The sequence below is a fragment of the Rhea americana genome, unplaced genomic scaffold (genome assembly GCF_003343005.1).
Source record: "Rhea americana isolate MKP2758 unplaced genomic scaffold, rheAme1 scaffold_25, whole genome shotgun sequence".
Taxonomy (NCBI): domain Eukaryota; kingdom Metazoa; phylum Chordata; class Aves; order Rheiformes; family Rheidae; genus Rhea; species Rhea americana.
Window position 1 is genome coordinate 5,731,571 of NW_028186368.1, and position 12,446 is coordinate 5,744,016.

A 12,446-nucleotide genomic window follows, 5' to 3' on the forward strand; every position below is an offset into this window, starting at 1 on the left:
TTTAAGGAGGAAAAGATCTGCAAGTTGGTTTAAATTCATTATGCTTTTGTTTTTGTTGCCCTTTCTCCTTTTGCTGTCTCCATTTGTTTCTTGCTGCAGTCACAAGAACTGTAATGCTCGCTAAAAGAGCAGGCAAGTCTGCATTAACCCCATCTTGGGGATTAGTTGGCAGGGGGTCCAACAAAAATAGTGTGGCCAGTAGAGTCTTTTGGAGACTGAGCCTAATTTCTATGATGTACTTAGCCTTCAGTAGCTCAAGGGTTGGGGAGTTCAGTTCAGCCAGTTATGCCTCTTCATATGGTTCTTCCCAATGGTGACAAAGGGGCCTCCAAATATGGCATGGATATTTGCCAGAATGGATATGTGTACATATTAGTGTTTACAGATTAAGAGAAATTTGTAGTAAGTATTGTGTGCATGTATTATTGTTAATGAAMATATGGTAAAGGCTCTTGGTTATTATTAATGTTCTTTTCTGTAATAAGCTTTATCATCCTTAGGGTTATACGGTTAATTAGAATCTGTAATAGAAGAGATATCGCCATTTCCAAAATAGTGTGTGATACATACAAATGTGATTACAGAGATGTTTTCAAAATTCGGAAATAATTCAGATTTTGAAAGCTTTTACTGAATTTACTGTAGATTCAATAAACTAGACTAAACAGACTAAAAAGGAATTCTGCTTTCAATAAGAATGGATAAAAGGAGTTACTAGGTCTGTCAGTTTAATTCATGACGCTTGTAATTTCCTCCTTCCCCTTCATCTTTTTGGACATGCTGTGTCACTACTTTCATCTTTCTGAATGATTTTAGTTGTAATGTATCTGTCCTGCAATAAATCTTTTATTCCAAAACAAACAGTTTTTGAATCCAGTTAGTTGACTTCAGCTCCTCTATTCTTAAGTTTAATTGTGAAAATGGGGGGTATCCAGTTTGTAGTTTTACAGATTCAGAATACCAGAACACTGGTTGCTAGGCTTTTCTCCTGAAAAGGAGAGCTTCACAATATTAAGAGTTCCTTTTTRCAACTGTTTGCATAATACCTCTGAGCTCTAACAGTAGTTCAGAAGTTACTTTCTCTCTTCTATACCTAGAGAGAGGGGGAAAAAAAAGCAAGCTTAACTGAGACAAGAAATAGTCAGAAATAGTCCTAATGGAAAACAGTGKTTTTGCTTGTTAATGATTTTTTAAAAGATTATTCTTTGATTTTTTTTTAATTATTCTTTGTTAATGTCTTCACTTGCTTTAAAGTTTAAGGCCTTAAATTATGACAGCTTATGTTATTTCCCTGTTAAAGAAAATATTAAGGAATGTGTCTGTCACTGTGACAGTTGTTAAGTTGGACTTAAGTTCTTGCTAAGTTTAAAACTGAGTATGTTCCTGAATTGAGGCCTGTGGTGTGCATTTAAGGAACAGAATAACCAAACAAAGATCTTAAATGCCTGCAAGTTAAGTGCCTGTAGTTAAGTGCCTATTATTTAGGTACCTGTGACCTAGAGTGGGATCCAAAACTTCAAGTTTTAACTAACACAGATATACAGACAAGTAATAAAGACAATCCAGAAACCTTCTCTAGTAAATGAGAAGTTTTCTAAARACAGTCAGCAGGAAATCCTAAACACAAAGCCATGCCTAAAATTTCACCCCTGCTGTAGCTCAGGCACATGATTACGTCTGCAGGAGGGGATTTCTCTTGACTTGGCTTTCATGGTATGGAAGCAACCTGTGAAAATGAGTCTGTCTAGTCTATCTGTGAAGGCACTGATATACTATAACTAATACTGTGCATTACTACTTTTTTCTGTTTAAAAAGATATCTTTAAAACAGTTCAAAAAATGGGAGATGCAAATATAGGGCTGCTGACACTCAGAAACAATTCCAGCTCCTCTTTAGGAATGTATCAAGGCTATGATTTATGTCGAACAGGAGCCCTGTTACTACTTACAGCTTTCAAGATTTTTTTGTTTATAAATGTGTGTGTGTGTGTGTGTGTGCACATGCACGTGTGTGTTTTATTTCATTGTAAAATACATAAATAATCCTGATGGAAATTTTAAATTCTTGTGCTTAGTATCTGAGCTGGTCCTACTGGAAGGTCTGTGTCCTGTTGGGGACCATAAATACTTTTCTGAATCGGGTTCTAACACATTAAATAACGGTGGAGAAAAGAATAATAAAAGAATAATATGAGAGATTGATTAAAAAAAAAAAAGAGAGACAGAAGTAGAAAAAGGACATGTAGTAGAAACAGAAGAAAAAAGAACAGTATAGACACTGATTGTAACAGAAAGAAGAAGGGTCAATTACCCTGTTGAGATGATGGAAAGATTCCCACTGGCATCATTGGAATTTTGATTAAATTCAAATAAAGGGAAAAACAATGGAGAAAAGTTCTTCATTTTTTGCCCCAAGCTGGAAAAAAAGTGGGGGTGAGGGAAAGATAAGAGTCAAACTCATATAATTCACTTAAAATTAGGGCAGCTTCTATGGGTTTTTTTTTTAACCTGTTGCAGTATTTTTCTGTGGCAACAAAGTTTTTTTTTTTCTTCTTGCAATCTCTCTTGATTTTAAACAAACAAAACCTTCAGACAATGTAAAATTTACAAATTAGTAAACATACTGCCAGAGACAATTTATTTACTTCCAAGACAAGTGCCTAGTGGGTGAGATGAAGTTTCTTTTGGGGGTGTTAATTTTCATCAGCTAAGGCCTCTAAAAGGAGGCAATGGTGATTAGCTTAAACTTGAGTATTTTTAGATGCTTAAGCTAGATTAAATGAATACTGCTTTGAATGTGCCATCCACAGCTGTCACACAGTGAATGTAATTAGCTGTGGTAAGTATTGATCTCACAATAAGTATAATACTTTTAGCTGACTGGTATATAGTTTCTAATCCTAAATTGGTTAAAAAGATCTTAAAGAGATCAAGTCGCTTAAATGTGCAGGAGAAGGAGAAGATAAAAAGTTAGGCTTAATTTGCCATGTTTCAAAAGCTCTGATAGATCTGTTTTTTCCTGTTTCTCCTCTATATTAACAAAATAATAATGCCATAATTTGCAGAATCAATTGAACCAGGAAAGAAGGCTTGCCAGAAAAGCTGCATCTAATGAAGAAGAAAGAAGTCCTGTTATCTTGCAGGAAAAAAMCAGAAAGCTGGAGTCAGAAGGCAGCTCTGGTGTTTTGTACTCCAGAGACACGATTGCTGAATCTGCTATAAATGGGAGTCAGACTGATGGCAGTGAGAAGGAAGCCAGTCGTTCTGAAAGCAGCTTTGATGCAGATAGTGAAGCCTCAGAAAGCGAAAGTGCTTCTAAGCAAACAGTTTTTAGCTCATCCAGCAATGTGTCTGGTTTGCACGTTAACCACATAAATGTTAAAATGCCACACAACAAACCAAGCGACAGTAATGATGAGATGATTTCCTGCGCCATATCCAAACTCAGCTTCTGTGATACTATAAATGAAGATGAAAAGCATAGCCATGGTGACTCAGCATTAAGTTTATCAAATAATTCTGTGTTCTCAGTGGAAAAATCCGCTTTATCTCCAAACCCTCAAAATGCTTTTCAGACGCTTTCTCAGAGTTACATAACTAGCTCCAAAGAATGTTCAGTCCAGTCCTGCCTTTACCAGTTTACCTCTGTAGAGCTATTAATGGGGAACAACAAGCTTTTATGTGAGAGCTGCACAGAAAGGAAACAGAAGTATCAGAAGAAAGCCAACTCCACAGGTAATGTGCTAATAGCTGTCGAAACAAAATGACAAGCATGACAAAATCTCCTTTCAAAACCTGTACAGTCACTGCTGTTTCATTGCTCCAGCATCAGGCTTCCCCCTTGCGGCTAAACAGAAAATGTTTCCCCAAGCAAAGCTTGCTTTTAACAACTTAAAACTTTATCCTGCTAGAGCAACAAATCTAAACTTTATTTTAGAACATAATCATAAATGTAACATAGAATTTATTTTATACCTTTTATTTAGTTTTATGCAATAAAAATCATCTTTATGTTGGATAGGCTCATCAGTTGTTAATCTTTTCTGCTGTTACATTCCTAGTACAATCCTAGTAGCTTTGAAATAAATGCTGTACTATTCAGCTGTAGCAACTTACATGCTTAGGGAAGTCCTAATTAAGTATGTATTGGAGACAAAAATTTATGCTTATAAAAAAAAGGGGGAAGAAGCTTTTGAAGTGTTGGAAGAATTGAGATGAGATAGAATTACCTTCTTGTGACAATAATTGTTTATATTTATGTAGTCCAAACAGACTGACCATTAGCGTTCATTGAGCAAGAAAAACAATTTAAATAAATGAGGAAAAAAAACATAAAATAAATTGGGCAACTTCTTTGAAGTGTAGTAATTATGGAAGGTAAATTAAAAATCATTGCAACATAGATCTATTCTGTCAGRTGTTTAAAAAATGCTTTAATTCTGTGCTCTCACCTTTAAAAATTGTGATTCTGATATTCCTAAATACAGAAAAGAAAATGGAAGGTGTTTATACAAATGCTCGGAAACAGCTGCTGATTTCCTCAGTTCCTGCTATTCTTATTCTCCATCTGAAAAGATTCCACCAGGTAAAAGTTCATCTTGTATATTCCTCTGCCACACTGGTGGACAAGGAATTTATTACTTAWGCGTCATTGTGCATAACTTTTTAAATGGAGAACTGGTAGAGACATCGTTTATTTCTGTTCTGAAACTTTTTTTTTTTTTTTTTGAATCTCTTAATACCTTCAGAATATGCATTTAGCCTTTCAAATATATCCATGGAAACCTCTTATGCTTCCATTATGTTTGTATGTAGCATGTACTGTATTGAAAATGTAAAGAATGTTTAAGTAAGAAACAAATCTTATTCTTGGTTATGGTTTACTTTAACAGTATAGTAATATACTTAGCTTTAAAAAGCTTATAGCAAAAATATTTACCTTAGTCTTTATTTTTTTTCTCTTTTGAAGGCTGGTTTGAGTCTACGGAAAGTAAATAGGCATGTAGATTTCCCACTGRTTTTAGACTTGGCACCATTTTGTTCTGCTTCTTGCAAGGTACACATTTTAAAATCTATTCTTATTGTACTTTAACAGCTGCTGTTGTGCTGAGCACAAGGTAAACTGGATTGATTTTATTACCATGATGCCTTTCTTTCCCAGAGAAATTCTATATTGAATGCTTTAAAATAATATACTGAGATTGGAATCTTAACTGACTGAATTCATTGATGTGAATGGATTGATGTAACCTAGTACCAGTTAAGCTATAGTACCCTGACTATTTTATTGTGTCTAACAGCATTCAGGACAAGTATTGCTGCTTCCATGGTAACTAGATTCAGTCAATAGACTCTTGAATATTTTTAATAGATTTATTTCACCAGTGGAAATGCTATAGCTGTTTGCCTCTCAAAATAGTATTGTTTAAAGCTAATTAAGATATCTGTAACAAAAATCATGAAATAATTTATTTTCTGTGTTTCTTGAAATGCAGAATGTTACAGATGGTGCAAGAGTGCTATATAGTCTTTATGGAATAGTGGAGCACAGTGGGTCAATGAGAGGTGGTCATTATGCAGCATATGTCAAAGTCAGGACACCCTCCAAGAAACTACTGGAGCATATTTCTACCACCAAAAATGTTCTAGGTATGTACAACAGAACCTGCTTTCTCTGCGAATAACACTAAAATCAGCCACTGGCTACAACTCCTTAACGTTAATCGAATTTATTGCAATTAATTATTTTGGCTCAGAATAGTCTGTTGTTTGTATGGCCACACAAATCAATTCTTTTTGTTACGTTACACCCAGTACATGATATACTTCTGTATAATTCCACTTAGAGCTGAGTGAATATTGGAATTTTGGTTAARCAGAAAACTGATTGAAAGAAATTTCTTTTTCTAGTCAAAATTATCCACTCAGAGGAATAGTTATGTCCCCTAAAATRCAACTATTTTGGCAAATTTGTTATTTCAAAATACCAGTGCAAGAACTGTACCCACAAGAATTTAAATTAAAAGTTCCTTTTTCAGCATCTTATTTCTCCTAGGTGTGTTAAGGTTGGAAAATTTTTAGTGCTTTCAGTTCTGGAGCAGTATGGTTTAATGTGAAGGGCAAGGTACTTTTTCATGGAGGACATAAAATTTGTCATGGGGATTCTGTTGATGTTTTGAAAAAAGCACGCCTGTTCTTATTAGTATGTTTTGGATATGTRGACTACAGAAAGATTCTAAGATAGAACCTGTTTGTGAATGATTTGTGGAGGCAGGACTGAGTTGTCAGAATAAGGAAAATGTATTTACTGTTCCCCTTCATGGGGAAGCATRGGAGGAGGGAGAACCAAGCATATACTTTGTCTGTCCTGTGTAGTATCACTCTGCACTTGAAGGTTATTTCCCAGAAGTACAACATTTTKAAACAGAAGTCTCCCTCAGTCCTGTGTTTCCCTTGAATGATTATTAGAACTAGTTAAATCCTTTGTGTTCCTAATTTAACACTGGTCAGCTTCTGAAATAAGATTTTTCCATGTCAGAATGGGTCCTGGGTGCTGACATAACTTGATACTAAAACTCAGTCTTTTTGCTTTTTGAATAAATATGAAAAAAGTGATGGCAGTGTAAATTTATAAACATTTTTCACCAGTTTCTCTTATGGCATTCTTCAACATGTAGATTTCAGACAAACTATAAATACTGAATTGCACTTAAGTCATGAGTTACCTTCATGGTAAAAATGTTCTCAGTTTTTGAGATTTYCATTGTCTTTTTTTGATGATAAAGTGAAACACAAGAAATACAACAGGCTCTATTTTTGTATTTCAGGTTTAAAAGAAACTGTGGCAGCATCAGCAGGACAGTGGGTATACGTTAGTGATGCTCATGTTCAGGTGGTTCCAGAATCACGAGTACTAAATGCACAAGCCTATCTGCTTTTTTATGAAAGGATATTATAATTTTCACCAGTTAAAATTAAAAAGTGGTAGTGATTATTTAGTCTTATTTAAATGCTGCAGTGGTAACAGTACCTGTAAATATTGTGCCTTTATCTTGTAGAGAATTTATCATACATTGACTCTAAAGTTCAGTCAAGCTATTACAAATATCTGAATGGTTCTTTTAAAATATGCACTTTGCCAAACATTTAAAATTCCTGGACTCATTAAAATACAGTACAGTTAGGATGTGAGATTATGTCCTATCCTAGTGAAGTCAGTGGAAAGTTTGTTCTCAATTTTAAATGAAGATAAGCTTTCGCCCATAGTTCTAGAACTGTAAAGAATAAAAATACTGATAGTGTTAAGTGCCTGGATTTCCTGGTGTACAGTAAGAATATAAAGTATTTCGTCTTCTTTRGGATTTATTCCAGACCCCTCCCATCACTGGGTTGGGTGTCTGCTGTTAATATTTCTGCAAATAAAAACATGTTAAAGCACATTGCTTCCAGATGTAACTAAAGGAAAGCAGTACTTCCAGATGTCTTTGGGTAATGCTGCAGTGGGTAATGCTGCAGTGTAATTTCCTGATATACTTTTGGGAAAAGATTGGGAAAATATAGCTTATGCAATGTTACAATGAATCCTCAGATACTCGGTGCCCTCTGAGCTGTCTTCAAGTGGCACTAGTGTAGAAATTTACTCCTGTTTTAGCATAAATATTTACTACTGKGGTATGTATATAGCCTCTGAGGTATATGTTTATCTCTATATAGAGATACATATATACACACATACTATATATATGCACACCATAAATCCATCAATATATATTGTCCTTTTTACCTACTACAATAGAACAATTGCAAATACTTCTATATTTAGTAAATTTTCAAATTCATCTTATGATATATGTACAGCATATAGTAAGCTTGTGTATGAATATGTRTGGCATTTAAGTATAACTGAGTAATTCTGTTACTTTTGGTTCTAAACATGAATTTCTTTATCTGTTTCTGAATACTTTTCTCACAGGAGTAATAAACTATAAATTATTTTTGCCCTGTGTGTGTGTGAGTTGAACAGTAAATGGTAACTTTTGCCCTCTGATGCATGTCTGGACCTTCCTTTGTCATTAGTGGAGGACATCACAGCTGGTTCCTATATGCTGGCTCSTGTTCATACTGTGATTGCCCTGTTTGAGTCCTTACTTCTTTTGATAATTCCTCACTTCTCTCCCAGATAGTAATACATACATTTGAAGGCCAAAACCTCACGCATTCAATAAATTCATTCAATAAATACAAGTTAAAGTTTAGATGCAYCCTGTCCAACTTACTCTTTGGTAAAGAAAGTGGTAGCAGCCGCTCCAGTAAGTTCAGAGTCAGAAACAGGTATGAAACTTTTTACAGGAGAATGCATTCTGTAAAAATGAGGTGTCAAACAGGTACAGTTGTGGCTTTAGAATGAAGAACTTAAGAGAACAACATCCACGCCTTTCAGATTTAAGTTTTGTATTTCTGAGWGTATCCCTTAAGACCGTATTTTCTTGTGGTAAACTTTGGCTCCAGCGCAAGTGGTTGTACAAATATGCATGTAGAAGACCTGTTATAGTTGGGCACATTCYTTATCAGGATTTGTAAAAGAAAAGTTCAGAGCATTCCAGGAAAACAGGGATGTGCATCCTATATTTGCTAAAGTGTTGAACACATTCTAGACTCTATTCATGAAGGAGCTCTTAATTTCCTGCAACTGCCAAAGGTGTGCACACTATTCAAGAGTTACAGGTTTTTAAGAGTTTAACTGAAGGGCTCAAATGTTTCAGACTCTCCTTGAAATRTCTTCTGCTACTAGACTAGAAATCGATTAAAGCCTACAGTATCTGCTCTTCATAGAGCTATACCGTATCGTTATGTTTTTGCAGCAGAAGTGCAGTAGCCTGCCCCATCAGGGCCCCCACTGGCTTCTTCAGCTAGGCAACATTAAGCCTTCATGTACGTACCTTTACCTTTTCTTTTCATCCACCCTTAATCATAAAATAATGTCTTCTCATCCCATCACTTGGGTTCCCTGAACTAAGAGAACKCTTAATGGAAGAGAGGTACTGTAATCATAGTCCTGACTAGATGATCTCCAGAGGTCCYTTCCAACCTTACCAGTTCTATGATTCTATACTGGCTGTATCTATAGATAGCAGAATAGGTATCTGAGAAAAGCTAAAACTTAGCCTGGGGAAGAGAAGACTGAGGGGGGATCTTACCAATGTGTATAAGTATCTAAAGGGAGTGTGTCAAGGGAATGAGGACAAACTCTCTTCAGTTGTCTCATGCGAAAGGACTAGAGGCAATGGACAAAAACTGAACCACAGGAASTTCCGCCTGAATATGAGGAATTTCTTCACTGTGAGAGTGACAGAGCACTAGAACARGTTGCCCAGAGAGGTCTGGAGTCTCCTTCTCTGGAGATATTCAGCACCTGCCTAGATGYAATCTGAACATGCTTTAGGTGACCCTGCTTGAGCAGGTGGGTTGGACTAGATGATCTCCAGAGGTCCCTTCCAACCTTACCCATTCTGTGATCGTCTGAACTCCCGAGCAGTTCTGTGCTGCCCAGTCATAAGACAGCCTTTAAAACAAAGGCAAAGAAAGTGAAGTAAATAGTTCCACAAACTTCAGTAAGTAAACCTAATTATGAGAAGTGTTTGATTTGTAATAGAACAACTGGAATCTCTACAAAAGTTTCCCCATAGCTGAGGCATCAAAGATGGTATCAGCTGAGGTAAGAAATTAGTCCATATTGCATARTYTTYTTYCTSAGRAARAARAYTATCTTTAGATCTATATAGCATTACGCTAAATTTGGATGAAGATGACAAAAAAAGTCATGGGGGAGAAAAATTATTGTACTGACCTGTCTATGCCAACATACAGAGAGACAGCATGTTTATATAAGCATGTTCTAAGAAAGTGGGCTGCAAATACACAGTGCTGAAGAAAAAAATAAAAAGCTTCTCTGCCCCAAATGTGTGCACTGTAATTGYCTTTGATTAGAAAATGAAATTACATTTTCCCCCACTCCTGTCTGCACCTTCAGGATGTATGAAGTGCCCTTACTTACAAATTCCAAGTGGTAGCAGGTGAGAGTGGTTTATTAATCCATTAAAATGCTGAAATGAATTAACTTCACCATTTGCTTCTCGTTTGGACTTTTTTTTTATACTAACGCAAACTGAATCAAAGGGACATGAAATTAATGCATCTACATTCTCATATTAACCCATTATAGAAYTCTTATTTGAACATACCAGTAACAAAATAATATTTGAAAATTAAAAATTTCTTGAAGAGAAACTTCAAGATGTATTGAAGTGGGGACAGAGAATGCATTTGAATACAACATTTATGTTAGGAAGAATTAGCAAATATAATACTAGTTTGGTTTTGGCTGTACCCTATCCATATTTACATATGTTGGGATGGACATGAGAAGGATGTCACTGATTTTCAGTAGAAACAGTACAGTCTAAAAGCTTTTGTATCTATATACTCTGTTTTAGGGTATCATTTTGCCTGTTGTTTTAGGTGTCCGTATCCCTCCTCTTAGTACATAAATGGCAAAAATAACGAAAAAGTGATTATTCAAAAAGATTAAACATCTATTTTCTCTATAAACTGAGTTTATAAATTTTTTTTCCAAACAGAAGTCTGTTAGTGTAAGTCAAAACATTTCCAATGCACAATGTTACAGAAGAAGTCTAGATGAATTAACTTTTTATAATAAAACGTGGAATTCATTGTAACTATTCTAAAACATCTTGGCATATATTCTGTTTACATAAATATTTCTATCTTCATTGATAACAATACCAAACCAGTAGTTTTTCCATCTATTGCAGCTTCTAATATTTTTGTAGTACAAAATATGCTAGTACTGCTTTTAAAGAGAACAAAAAGCATTTACTTTGAGTATGTTTGTGACTTTTTAACACCTCATTGGTTGGCTCTGTTAAATTTTTGGTTTTGAACTGCATAACCTGGGACTGCAATGAATTCTGTATCATGAAACCTCAATGTCAAAGCCACCAATTCCTTATTTAGCCTTTCTACAAAGTCAAGTTCTGATTCTATTATCTGCACGAGGATAATCCCTGATGTGCTCATACGTGGTTGCACAACCAGTCAGCAATCTATATAATCAAAAAAAAATTGTTGCTAGGTCTGAAATACTCTGAGCAATAAATCAAATACATTTGAGTTTTTCATCTTACTTTTGTTCATTTGCAGGGCCTTAGATGCAGATTCTGTTTGTATATTAAAAAAAAAAAAAAAAACACACACACACACACACACACACACACTAGAAAAGGTCTGATTATTTTTCCACTCTATTTTAGGTACTTTCATATACTTCAGAACAAAGACATTTATTTTCTATTCATTTTGTCTTTCACATCTATGGTATATATTATTTGACAGATGTATGCATAAAACATTCAGCCATTTGGAAAACTGTATTGTCTAATTCTAAGCTGTATGTTGTACAGTTGAGTTCACAAAGCTGCTTTTTTTTAAAAAAAATATATTTTTTTTCCTTTCACCTTGTGTGATAGCTTCACTGCATGTAGAAGAGCTCCCCAGATGCATCCATATCCTTGAAACTTAAGGTACACTACTTGTTTCCCACTGCGTTACCATCTGTGGCATTGCTCAGAGGCTGTAAGAGTTTGTTTCCTTCACAGAGTCACGTAAACCTGTTGTAAATAAGACCAGGACCTACACTGGATCCCTCCCATCCCCAGTTTCACTAGTAGCATAAAGCTTGCCCATGCATAAAGTACCACTCCAAGTTCCCAATTGTGCATAAGGGAACACGACTCGTACTTGAGACTTCCAAACCATTTTTGTTCATGGAAAGCATTCTTGATCTAGCCATGTCTTACAATACAAAGGACAAGTCTAGACTACCTCAGTTAAAAGTAGAGTGCAGTATAAATGGTACCAACAAATCTTAAAAATAAAACCACTGAATGAAGTAAAGCACAAATTTCTTGAAACTTTGAATTTTCTATACATTTATAAAAGTTAATTTATTCTGTTAATCCATTAATGTTGCTTTACCAGTGACAAAACCAATTATGGAAGTTTTATGCATTTTCTTCAGATGAAATGGAGGAAGTGAAGGAAGTAATCAAGGTGAGTGTCAATTAATATACTGGCTAATGAAAATTTCTGTTCAACAAAAAGCAATGCAACTGCTAATATTAATTCCTTTGCCTGCAAAATCAGCCCACTGTCCATACAAGAAAAACTGTTTACCAAAGATGATTTTGATTCATCTTCACACTTGATAATACAGTGATAACATCACAGGTAAATCTCATGAGAGCACAAAATTTAATTTGGGTATTCTGAAATTATCACACTATTTAAATTATTATTAAAACCATTAAAACTACTTGCAACTATGCAGGATGAGATATTCATGTATTTTAATGCATGATATATATATT

The 12,446-nt window shown here is 35.0% G+C and overlaps 1 protein-coding gene and 1 long non-coding RNA gene across 3 annotated transcripts in view; one reads left to right on the forward strand and one right to left on the reverse strand.

Moving 5' to 3' along the window:
- The window catches only part of USP45 (ubiquitin specific peptidase 45), a 49,642-nt gene extending 41,595 nt beyond the window's left edge, over positions 1-8,047 (forward strand). The window contains exons 13-17 of the mRNA XM_085306937.1: positions 3,066-3,735; positions 4,488-4,585; positions 4,970-5,056; positions 5,496-5,649; positions 6,828-8,047. Coding sequence (XP_085163063.1) covers positions 3,066-3,735; positions 4,488-4,585; positions 4,970-5,056; positions 5,496-5,649; positions 6,828-6,958 — 1,140 coding nt within the window. The 3' untranslated portion in view covers positions 6,959-8,047. The remainder of the gene's footprint in view (positions 1-3,065; positions 3,736-4,487; positions 4,586-4,969; positions 5,057-5,495; positions 5,650-6,827) is intronic.
- LOC146594790 (uncharacterized) overlaps positions 1-12,446 on the reverse strand; it is a 52,258-nt gene that overhangs the window by 39,064 nt on the left and 748 nt on the right. The gene's annotated exons all lie outside the window — the stretch shown is intronic.